This window comes from Strigops habroptila, chromosome 7 (genome assembly GCF_004027225.2).
Source record: "Strigops habroptila isolate Jane chromosome 7, bStrHab1.2.pri, whole genome shotgun sequence".
NCBI classification, from domain to species: domain Eukaryota; kingdom Metazoa; phylum Chordata; class Aves; order Psittaciformes; family Psittacidae; genus Strigops; species Strigops habroptila.
In genome coordinates this window covers 49,604,043-49,616,626 of record NC_044283.2, presented here as the reverse complement: position 1 = coordinate 49,616,626, position 12,584 = coordinate 49,604,043, and the positions used below count along the sequence as shown (strand labels likewise).

Here is a 12,584-nt window from a genome sequence, read left to right as displayed (position 1 = left end):
TTTGGAAATCTTCCGTTGGAAGATTTGCAGTCTTCCATTAATCTGCCACTATTCTCCAATCCATCTCCCCCAAAAGGGGGGCAGAACGTTTCTTATTTTCTTCAATAAAACCAGAATTAATAAAAACTTTTTTTGGCAAGAAAAGAAACAAAAAGTCATTGCTATTTTTTGTTTTCAAAGGCTGAAAATATCTCTTAAGCCTCTAATATTTTTGTCTCCATGTTAAAAGCAGAAGGTTATGCTTGAAAAAGGGAAAATGAGCCTTTTTCCTTTTTGCTGAGCAAAAGAGAGCACCATCCCAATTCTTCAATTCTCTGTTTCCTAATGAGAATCCCAAAGTCATTAGCTACCCTATTCAGGGACTATATCACATAAGATACCTACTGTATCCCTTATTTTTTCCCAGGGAAAGGCAAAAGTTATTTGTCTTAGTGTTACTTACATCCAGATAAACGGCTTGGATTAAGCCATTGCCTTCACATGGCAGTCACCAACCTTCTTACAAGTGAGTCAGAAGGGTGCAACAGCCAGCCCATAGCATGGGTGGATTTCTCAACATCAAACTCTTTTCTCTCCAAGAAGGGCCAATAGGAGACTATTTCTGTGTTTAATTTCAGCCCTGAAGTTAGACATAAAATATAAACACAGAGAGTCTTTAGAGAGACTAACTTTTCATCCCAGAGAAAAAAATCTAAGGCATTCCTGCAGCAACCTACTTGGTCAGCAGCCAGGAGAGCTGGGCTATGCCCTGCAAACAGGGCAAGGCTGCTTCCCAGCAGCCCTTTTCGGCATTGCTCAAGCAGGAAAAGATAACCAAGCATGCCTTTCCCCAAACCTTTCTGACCGTTACGTTAGGTTAGTCAAATAGAAAGGAAAAAATACTGGACACTGACATTTTCTATCTTTCCTACCTTGCTAAAATGGCAAGATTTACAAAGTTATGGCTGTGGAAGCTTTTCTTTACTTGCCTTCTACAATAACTATTTAAATCTTGTCATTCTGGTTCCTTCCTTTGAAAACTGAAAATTTAAAAAATGAAGTCAAGAAGACTCACTTGGACAGGGAAACATTTTTTTTTTAATTGAGGAAGGAGAAATCTGCTTTAATACTTGGCTCTCCAATTACAGGGATGAGGAATTCACATATCTGAGAAGGACAATAAGCAAGACAGGCAAAATGGAGCTTAATATTCCTAATGTTTCTCAGGTCAAATAAGACAAAGTATGTCTCTTTCCTAGTTAAAATTTTTTCTTTGGTACTGCATACAGTAACACAACTCTCCCCAATCCCTAAGGATCAGAATCAAAAATCCTGAAATAATAGCCTAAGGAAAAACTCTCCTGTAATGTGTAAAGACTCTTCTGTCTGTATATGCGAAGAAAAAAGCAACCCCTACAGCAGCCAGCTTCTCTTCTTTCCCGTTCCAAAATGAGCTTCCTACTAGACATTAGCACTACCGAGCCCTGTGACTGGGAGTAAGGAATAGAAGGAATAATTTTCCCTCCGAAATCCTAGTGTTCCCATTAATCTTCAGCTGATCCTGGTTATAAGACCTTCAAACTGTATACGTGGCATGGTACATCTAGGACATCACAGAAATAGATGAGTAAATATATGAATTGGCTGAACTTGCAGCTCCCTTTCCATCCAAGTAGGATACCCAACTCAGGCTGCTGGGTGTGCATCTATTTCAAACCTACGCATCTAATTTCCAGCCCAACTTTGCAGAAATACCTTGTAAAGAAATAGCAACTGCTGTAAAAGCAGCACTAAGAACAAAAAGAAAAGAAATGTCCACTACGCTTTTCGGCTTTGGCTAGATTATTGCTTAGAGAGGTCATGAACTCTGTTTCACACTTCATAAAGCAGGATGCTTCTTGGCAGTAAGAGACCTTTAAGCTTATGTGAGTGGAAGATGATCTGTTGTTATACTATTGTTTTATAAAATCATGAAAATGGAATGTAAAATATCAGCTCCAGCAACCCAAACACTCCAAACTGGTATGACAGCTGAATCTCATAATAAAATCCACAGAGGTATCCACTGACTGGATCATCACTCACTAGTCCTTGGAGGGACTTTTTCACTTCTCTCATCAGACATGGCAGCACCTTCCCTTCTCGGGCCCTTCAGGAAGCACTGGATTTCCACCAGGAGATCCCGAGGTCCAGCCTGCTCACCTGGTTGCCAATCACAGGCCCTAAGTTCACAGATGCAGCCCTAAGTTGTATTAGCAATGGGAAAGGAAATGGAGCTCCCTCAAGGCCCATGTTTTGGTCTGGTTGCAATTCAAATGAGGATTATGACACTAGGCAGCCAAGACCTCCAGGTCCCCTTGTTTGGCAGGCCCATGGCCAGGGCAACGCTGTGTCAGGTACTAGCTGCAGTGCTTTCTATAAGTGACTCTTAAATTAATGAAGAACCCTCATATTCTATGATTCTATATTAAAAAAAAATACACACACAGTGCTATGCATCGTCTCTTCCAAGGCAGATGGTTTGAGTACCAAATTTTTAGAAACACACAGATGAACCTTAATCCGACCCTACTGCTCTTGCTTGCTGGAGGAAACAGTTGGGCTTTCTTAAATCTTCTATCAATGATGAAACCTCGAGGCAAAGAAACCCTTAATTTCTCACAGTGCAAAGTACAATTAAAAGGGACTTTGAACCACAAGGTCCTTTGTCAGACTTTGGGTGAATGTGAGTAGCTCAAATTAGCTGGTTTCTCCTCCTCTGCTCCCAGCTCAGGGAAAAGCTCTCTGCTGCCTATCACCTCAAGTATTAATAACCTTATCCAAGAAAATTAAAGCCCTGCCTTTTGTTTTCTTTTTTTGTTTTCTGAATTCACATACTGAGTATCTGCATCCAGTTTTCAGTGTCTGTTACTAGCCTGAGTAATATTTCCTTGTATTACTTTGAGGGCTGGATTTTCCAAAACAAGAGATAAACTCTGTTCATCTACAAAGTCCAGCTTTCATGGGGCAAAGACTCAGACTGGGTGTGCAGAACTGCACACTGTCTGTCAGAAGCAGCCTGCTCTTGGTTGCACTGGGCACACACCCAAAACTCATCTTGAGGTGGCAAAATGCAGGCAGCACACTTGTGATTTACCCTTTAAAACAGAGTAGGGACACATACACTATCATCCAGCAAAAGCTAAAGTATTGCACACCTTGCAGGCACCAGGACTGTTTGCTTCCATAGTGTCCTGGTACATTCATAGAGTTTCCAGTCTGCCAATACTTTTTTCTCTTCCGTACTAGTGCTATCTGAAATTCAGCATTTTAGTTCTCAGAGAATGATGTCAGTTCCTTCCTGGGCTCTGTTTTTCCACCCTAATCTTGCTTGAAATTTTAAAATCAATTTGAAATCGATAAAAGCATCCCAAATTCATCAGGTTATATATTATCTTCATAAAGACGTGAACAGAAATTACTTGAAATCTGTTCTAAGACGTCTGAGACACTTGCAACTTCAACCTGAATTTTGACTCATGAGTAACACAGAGGGTGCCACCTTTTATGCACATTTGACCTTCTCTTTTCCTGTTTGATTTTGTCACTGAGTGGCTCCAAAAGTTGAATTAAATCACAAGATCCACTAATCTTCTGTTTAAAGGCATGTTAAAGCCAGTTAAGCTGGCTTTAAGAAAGCTGCAGAGGAAAGCTAGAAAATCAGCTAAGCAGGTCAACAATTTTAAAGTATTAAAGCTAATTTAATAGCAAATTTAGATTAGTGGAGTTCACCGCTTTGAAAGTAGTATGTGATAAAACTGGGGCTGAGTTTTCCACAGGTCTCCACCCAAAAAACCACAAAGCACAAACTCAAAGACCCAGAATAGATCTTTCTTCCCTCCTAGAAGTGGTGTTTTTCAATCATTTAATGATTTTGGATGTTTTTAAAATGTCTTTAATTTGTTCGTCATGATCCATTCCTTTACAAAACACACTGGCAAACGAAGTAAAAGAGGATAAGGGAAAAAAAACCACTAACTTACTTTGTATGTTTGGCCAAAAGCTATTCCCAACACAACCATCTCCTTCATTTAGAAAAGTATCTGTAATTGTTTAGGAAGCGCTACTCCTGACATTTCACAATAAATACAAATAAAAAATAAAACCTACAAACATTTACAAAAACATGCTTACAATAAAGCTATAGAGACCCTTAAAATGTCAAGTATTTTTGGTAAACTCCCTGTAGGACTTCTTTGTTCAGAGAGGGGAAAAAATCCATAAGCTTAAATGTGCATCAGCACTGTAAATATTTGATTACTCCTTACGGTGTATTCACTAGAAATTTGTTTAGCTTTGCTTTAGAAGTTTCAAACAATAGTTCCCACTGCTTCCTTGACAGACCAAAATATTCCACAGTCTACTACAACAGCCAGAAAGACCTCCTGATTTTCAGCCAAAATTCCCTTTTCTTTACATCATCTCACTACTCCTGATTATACATGTCTTTATATACAAAGTTCTCCCACAGTAAGGATTAGACTCTTTCAAAATACTCACCACCAGAAATATTACCCTTCACTCATCTCCAGCCCACTGTGTATATAGCTGCCTACTGCCTTCCTTATGCCTCTACCTTGAAACCTTTTATTTTTGTGCTTCTAAATGCCTTTCAGCTGTCAACAACTTTCTGCTAATGAACCCCTATTGCTGTTTATCAGAGAAGGAAAGCAGACACTGTGGGTTCTGCATGTTAAAGGTCATATCCTCTCCAAATACAGATTGAATCAGTAGTATTTGCTTGCCTCTAAAAAAATTGAAAAGGAAGAACCAAGTGGGGGTTTTTCCCTTTTGACTCCCAAATCAGTAAGTCATGTCTACTTTGAACCTCAGATAACACATGGTCTTTTAAAAATGCCATTCCTTGCCCTCAAATGACCAGACAAAGTCAGGAACAAGGATGAGTGGTGGGGGAAAAAAAAATCTACAAACTCATCCTCTCTTCTAACATTAACTTTGTAGACATATAATCCAAACTCATCCTGCATAAATAAGTAACAAAGTATGATAATATATAGTTTTATCATACAAGCACAATAAAGCATAAGTAGTAATAAATCTGAGAACAGAATTTGAAAATAGAGTAACAAAGTATCGCCACTTAGCTAAAAATTGCTTGAAAAATTTGGAATTGCAAAATTTTTCTCTTTAGAGATAGAAACAGTTACACTTGTAATCTGCAAACTGTGTTTACCAAGCAGCAGACAAACTGGTGACTAACACATCTAGAAATCTAATCACATCCTAATGTAACTAATTTTGCCTGCAGCTTCCCTTTTTTATACAGTGCAAAGGAATGCACTTGCTTGACTTAAAAAAAAAAAAAGGAAAAACAATAATTGTAGTGATGTCCTTTTTTTGAAGCATTTGTAGATACCTCCATCAGTAATTCTGCTTCTCTGCTGGGCCATCAGCTGTGAAAAATCTCCATTTACTAATCTCCTCTGAGCCTTCTGTGTGCTGTAGGGAAACAGGTAACTTTCATTATGAATTAAGCAGCCTCCAGCGTGTTCATTTGCTGTAGATATTTCTTTTTTTGCCTTTGCTACTCTGAGAGTGGAAAGTAGATGTTTTCACTTTTGGAGAGAAAGTAGCAAAGGCAGTTTGCTTCTGTCAGCATGAGTTAAGTGCAAGCTTTCACAGTTTCTGAACAAAAAGCCTCTCCCTCTAAAGTGAAAGCTGATGATACATCTGCCCTCAAGCATATGTTTTCAAATGCAAGATGACTAAATAGGGGGTTGTTTCTATTGCAAGGTTATATAGTTGCACTAACTCATTAAAAAAGTTCCCTTTCTTTCCTAGAGCTGATGATGCATGCATTATTACTAACACTCTGAATCTGATGGATATAAAACGATGGTAAATGACATGCAAAGTCTACTTTAAGACTAAAATGAGGCAGGGTTTTGCTTTCAGTGAGGAGGTGGATAGTTGTTTTAGTTTCCTTTAGACAGTACGTTTACATCTCAGCTGAGCTCACAGATCTCTCATCAAGGTGCTATGTGTGCAGAGTTTAAAAGCCTTCTTTGGTTTAAAGCAGACATAGCTGTTCATCTTTCCTGCATCATCTTTGTTGTACAATCAAACTCATGAACATTTTCTCTTGTTGCCTCTTACACCAAGAAACAAATAGAGCTTTCTTGTTAGATGAGTTCTAACTAGAACTGTAGGGGAAAAAAAATCATATGAAAATTTAATAAAGTCATTTCAGGTTTTCTTTTGGCTTCCATACAAGAAACAGAATTTGACGACTGTTTTTTCAAAACAACAATGTAGACTGGTATCCATATCAATTTCTTTCTTCTAAAATAACTTGGGTTGATTGCCTATGCAACTACGGTAATAGTTAATGAGAAAAATCACAACAGTTTGGCACTTCTTAGCTGTGGTGTTTGATGAAGGTCTCCATAAGCAATAGAGGCTGAGCAGGGCAGGCTTGAGCAAAATTGCTGCTCAAGACAACAACTATCTTCTGTTACAGTATATGATTTTAGATTTGCACTCTGAAAAACTTCATAAAAATGACCCAAGCTTGGAGTCACAAGAAAGATAAAAGAAAGCTGAAAGTTCTTAGTATGTACAAAAAATAAAACCATCTTTCTGGACATACACAAGGAGGAACTGGAGGTTTAACTGCCATTGTCCACGTCCGAACATTGTGGTTGACAAACGCAGAACAAAAAGGCATGACTAATGCAATGATTGCAAAGTACAACACATGATGTCTTACTGTAATATGTCTTTTGCATTGTACAAGCATGTGTTTCAAAAACAAGCATATGGCTGGCTTTTGCATAAAGGAGTTTAGTTACCTGTCTCTAGAGCAACACAGTGCCTTCCCTTTCAGGGATCCAGCATGCCTCAGTACAAGCTGACATACTTCAATCTGCGAGGACGAGCAGAAATCAGCCGCTACCTGTTTGCCTATTCAGGCAAGAAGTATGAAGACCACAGGATAGAAGTAGCAGACTGGCCCAAAGTCAAACCAAGTAAGTAGCATGAGATCTTATGCCCAAAGCTCTGCTAGAAATGCTGTCAAAAAGCATAGCAAATGAAGAGGTATCTAGATGTTTCACGAGCAGAAATACATTTAATTCCTGGCTTTAATTTATTATATGGGCATTTGTCTACACAGCCAAATGTCATTTCTGATGCTCTCACACAAGTCCAGATCCAAATCTTCAGACAATGTAAAATTACTTACCTGCTGCCAAACAGCTGGGCTTTTAGTGCTTATCAATTCAGTTCAGCTTTTGTCTGCCTAAAGCTAACCAGATGCATGCTAATCTTCTCAGCCACTTTGGAGGATTTGGCCACAAAGATCACATTGCAGCCTTCACCTTGGGTTTAGAAAACCAAATTGGAAATAAGTGTCAAGAAGGATACTCCTTTTCAGCCAGAAAGGTCTTCAGAGAGGGAAAGTGATGAGAGAAAACAAAAGAAGTTGATACAGCAAAAAGTAAACAAAAGAATCAAGAGGTGCTAGAAAACAATTGTTCCTAGGAACATGCCATACCAGACTTTCCCAGAGTATTCTGCATGATACCGTATTCCACCCATTTCATGTTTTTTAGTTAAAGTAACCTCTCTCCAGCTATTAAATGTATTTGTTATTTCTATTCATTAAATGAGCCTCAGTTCAAATGAAACAGGTCCTGAGTCTGGAGACTGAGAATATGAAATCAGAGATATCTGTGTCTTCATTTCATGGATTTGACCTGTATTTTGCTAACAGGCTGTGACTTTTCAGATGCAGGGTGAAGAATGGTACTTCTAGTTTGAGGAAAAGGCACAACTAATGCACAAGGTGATTTCTATTAATCAAGCAATGTTTCTTGATAGGTTTTCACATTTAATAAGCCTAGCCAGCAGGCTACCAAATTCTTGCAGGGTGCAGTTAAATGTGGTCTTTTTCCATAATGTTCACAGTGACTTGAATGACAAATACTCAAGCACCACTGCTCTCCAGGTGGCAGCTGAAGCCACTCGTGGCGCCAAATCTGGAAAACACTGGCTAACAATCCACAGAGAGGAGTGTAAATGAAGCAGTGGAAATGGGGTATCATTTTTCAGTTAGGGATGACTGACTTCAGAAACCTCTTCTTTGTAAGAGCTTAAGCCTGTTGACCATGTGGTATAGCTTATTTCTCTCCCACTGCAAGTCTCAGGGAAGCAGGGTAGAAACTAAAAATGAGATCAAGAATTCAGATGAACTGAGGAAGGTTCTGCATAGACCTTATTCATACTTAACTACACACATATTCATACATATACATACACCCATATATGTCCTGAGCCAAGGTTCAGAGAATATTAGCAAAGGATAATTCTGTGTAAAGTTTTGCATACTGATTTTTAAGTAAAGACAAATTAAAAAGGCAAAGCATACATAGTCACTTAAAGGCTACAGAGACATTAATATCCTAGGACAAGATGTTCTAACAACACATCTGTCAGACAAGGAGAAGGTATTGCATCTCTCTTTGAATACTGATGATGTCCCTAACACCTGAGCCAGCACAAAAATCCTTCGTATGTTTTCTTCAGTGCTCACACCATGAACCTATCAGTGAAGCTTTATATGTACAGCACTTGTTCATTACAGTGTATGGCCATGAAGACACTGGGAGCAGAGGCACCCTAGAAATACTAAGACACACAGTTTGTAGCTGTATCTGCTGCATTAATGAGTGTTGGTTAAGTCATTTAACCTTTGAGTGTCTTTGTTTCTGTGGTGTGAACAGTTTTTTAGCAGGTTTACCAAGGGTTAAGTAAGATTTTTCATTTTCTCTGCATAATGGCCTTTCATAGGAGCGTCTACTATGACTGAACCCTAGATGAAATGCCAAAGCAGATAAGGATTTTAGCAAAATGTGGGAGCTGCTGCTTTCGGATTTGTGAAATCGTCTGTGCAAAATTTATGTTGGCTTAGGAGTTCTTTCAATTTCAGGCTTCCATAGACACCCAGGCAGTCAGTGGATGGGAACTGGAATGTATCGTGCTAATTAACCAGGAAAACATAGACCTACAAAGAAATAGTTGGATGTATGCCTGAAAGTGCTATTACGTCTCATACCAGGATGCTAAACTGCTTCTGGAAGGCTCCCTGAATCCTAGCTCAAGCATCAATGTAATGGTAGAATTTGCCACCAGTGGCATGCGCACTGCAGACAATATGCAACTTAAGAGATTCTTCAACTAAAACAAGAGTAAAGGTATCTCGTTTGCATGGTTAACAATGTAATGCTGCTAAGGAAATTGTCTGGAGATCAACTAACTGTCGACTGTCTCCTCCTTTGTGAAGCAATCATTAGTCATAGTATTTCCAGACAAAGTAATCTCCCACAGGCAAATCATTCAGCAAAACTCTGAATAAAAGGTAGCAACGGGGCCTAAAGCCACTGCCCCAGTCTTCCATAAAGTACCTAAACACTGACTTTGCAGGCTATGACTCAACACAAGAAATGGTTGCCTCCTAGCTAGGGACTAGGCTGTGTAGGGTTTGTGTGTCTTAATACCACAACAATATTGCATGCAGCAGAGACGCACCATGCCTCGTGAAAGAAACAGACCACTTGCATTCTCTACTACCCTGAATTTTCAAAATGTGCCCCAGTTCCCTCAGCAGAGGCAGGGACTGAAGAGTCAAAAAACAGTCCTCAGGGAAGCAGATAGCAGGATCCTTGCCAAAAAAACCCTCAATTACTGCTGTGTTCAACAGCGAATATGAAACGAGAGGAACCCTCCAAGCCATTGCGCATACCAGAAGCATAGTTCACTATGATGAGAGATCTTCTACACTACTATCATTCTGTATTCAGATATATATATATATATTCTGTATTCAGATCTTTCTTATGAAGATCGGGCTCTTTTTCCACATGTTGCCTGGACTGGGTTTACTTCAAAAAAAAATAGAAAGAGAGTAGCAGATTCCAGCCACTCTTGTTCTGGTGAAAACAAAAGGGTGGTGTTTAGCAATGATAAGGGGAATTACAGCTGTATTTGATGTAACAGCAGCTAATGTAATAGCAGTTTGGTACGCTGCTTATTTTGCAACCCTCAAAAATCATTCAAAATTGGTTCAATTAATTAAACTAATTACATAATTATATATTGAAGCGAGAGTAAGAAATATCTGACAAATTGCTATGCACACGTGCATACACCGTGTTTGCATTTACCCACTTGCCTATGAAAGATCTAAACCCAGTTCTGCCTCCAGAGTCTGCAAGTACAGTGTAACATCCCTCTTTTTAATAACTTCAAGTATGATGAAATAAGATAAAGAAAAAATTACTTAGGGCAGAAGTTTGGACAAGGAGAGCACTTCACATTTTTTGAACTACTAAGGGAACAAATCAAAGAATTCAAGTTTGCCTAAGAATACGAGGAGTCGGGTCTCTGCACAGAGGATAGGCTTGCTTCATCGATTTTTACAAAATTAAAGTAAGGTTTTGCAACAAATATCACCTCCCAGCCAAATCATCATACCATATAAACCAGAAAATAAATGTATAACATAACATTAATAAATAAAGTAGGAAGCAGACTTGCAGCTGCTGAAAGTTTAATTTTGACCTAGACAGAAGAGCGTGATGTGTTTTGTTGTTTGTTTTGGCATTTTTCTTGTATTTGTTCCTCATGATCCAATTAAATATGAATGAGAAGGAAAACCAGTTACTGTTAGTTATCAAGGCAAAGGAGAACTTATTCTGGCAGAGATATCGTATTAAGAAAAGCATGGCTATGACATTTTTTTCCCCATCTTTGACTAAACCTGCTGCCTTACTATTGCATCCATCTAAGCTGCCTGATTGCAAAACCATTCATTATTCAGGATTTGAGGAACAATCAAATGCTTAAACACAGGCTGCTTAGCATCAAGGCTGTGGATGATTTCAGTAGAGGCAGGAGGAAACATGAGGAAGAGCAGGTCAACTTGCGAGAAACAGGGGAACCTGAACTCACTTCTGGGAGCAAAGCTGAGATGAGTCAGGGTAAGTGTGGTGAGGAAAGAACAGAGATGAGAAGAAGAAGAATGCAGAAGGTAAGATGAGTGGAAAAGGAAGAAAGAGCTAAGGGAAGGAGAAAATTAAAACTGTACCTGCATAGGAGCTCCTCATTGATTGAGGAGGACAACAGTGAGAAGCATAGTACAGCACTAAGCAGTGGTTTCTTCACACCAGCAGCCCACCAGCCTAGCTGCGAGGCTAGGACAAAACTGTGCTCAGCTGTGTTGTGTTTCTCCTCCCTGTCCTTGACAGATAAACTAGCCCACATGAGCACCATCCACTGAGTCATGCCCGGCACGATGAGTGAGGAGCTCATGGTCAAAGGGAGGCCTCAACACTAGTGAAAACCTATAGGCATGCTAGGATGGGAACAGTTATCACAGCCCTTAGGGACTTCGTGGGATGGAGACAATTCATACAGGTGCCCTTGCTTTAAACACACATTAGGCCTCATATCCCGTGCCCAGTATCCAGCAAAGACTGTATAAACATCGCAGTTTTATTCACAAAAGCTAGCCAAAATTAAATTTGTGTAAAAAGGAATTCATCCAAATCCTAAACACCTCACAGATCCTTCAGTGAGACCTTCCTAAAATGAGAAGAGAAACTGCAGATCAGTCTAATGACTTACACTCACCCTTTGTATCAATGTTTTCTTCATGGAGAGCGTAAAGCCTGTGCAGATTTCATGCCAGCATTCAATGCTAAAACCAACGAATAACCAAGACAAAAAAAGCAAGAATTTGCTCATGAAAGTTCAATTCAAAGGATCTACAGATCTAGTTATCCAAACAGCATTCTCTTTAAAAACCCTGTTCCTCTTTTCAGTGAGTTTTCAATCTAAATCTGGAAATCAACACAAGCATTCATAGGGCCTTCTACTTCAGAGGAGCAGCAAAGCAAGCAGAAACTGAAAGGGAAAGGTCATATATTTTGTGCATGCCTGAGAAATGACGCTGTTTATGTGATGACGGCAACAGATTTTTCTAGTTTTCTTTCTTAAAATGTATTTGCTCAAGTGGGAGTTGGAAACTTTGCAAGACAACATTGTTTTGAAAAACATGGAAAGGACATTCATATGGATACACAAGGGTATAAACTGACGTAAGCACAAAGCAGCCCCCAAACTGACCAAAGTTAAAGAAGAACTAGCCGAGTGACATGCACATCCTTCCAGTCTGCCCTACTCTGGCTTAACTGTTCACTCATGATTGTTCTCTGATACATGTTGTTTCATGATTTGCCCCCACAACCTCATTCTACCCCAAAGAGATCTCTCTCATATTCCAGTTTTATTTGGCACCTCTTTCACTTGCTCACCTAATGTAGGAGCCTGGCAGGAATGAACCTACATGCTTTGTTCATCTGGAGTCACACAAACTATGTCTTTCACCAAAACCATGTAAAAATTAGCAGTTTTAATACAATGCTTATACACATGGCACATTTGGCCATGCCCAGAGGTTTTTTGAAGATGTGTTGTCAATGAGCAGAGCTGGGGTGAAAAGCACCACAGGATGCTCAAAGCACGCCACAGAAGCCCATATTGTT

General features: G+C 39.3%; 2 protein-coding genes across 5 annotated transcripts in view; one reads left to right on the top strand and one right to left on the bottom strand.

Annotated features, from left to right (window-relative positions):
• LOC115610579 (melanopsin-like) overlaps positions 1-7,325 on the bottom strand; it is a 73,850-nt gene extending 66,525 nt beyond the window's left edge. For both annotated transcript variants that reach the window (XM_030492303.1, XM_030492305.1), the window contains exon 1: positions 7,223-7,325. The gene's annotated coding sequence lies outside the window, so the exon portion shown is untranslated. The remainder of the gene's footprint in view (positions 1-7,222) is intronic.
• The window catches only part of HPGDS (hematopoietic prostaglandin D synthase), a 28,106-nt gene that overhangs the window by 4,623 nt on the left and 10,899 nt on the right, over positions 1-12,584 (top strand). Inside the window, exons 1-2 of one of the 3 annotated variants that reach the window (XM_030492310.1) lie at positions 2,712-2,807; positions 6,866-7,007. In XM_030492310.1, coding sequence (XP_030348170.1) covers positions 6,875-7,007 — 133 coding nt within the window. In that variant the 5' untranslated portion in view covers positions 2,712-2,807; positions 6,866-6,874. Of the gene's footprint in view, positions 1-2,711; positions 2,808-6,850; positions 7,008-12,584 lie in introns of those variants that run through there. The other 2 variants (XM_030492309.1, XM_030492311.1) reach the window with 2 other exon arrangements.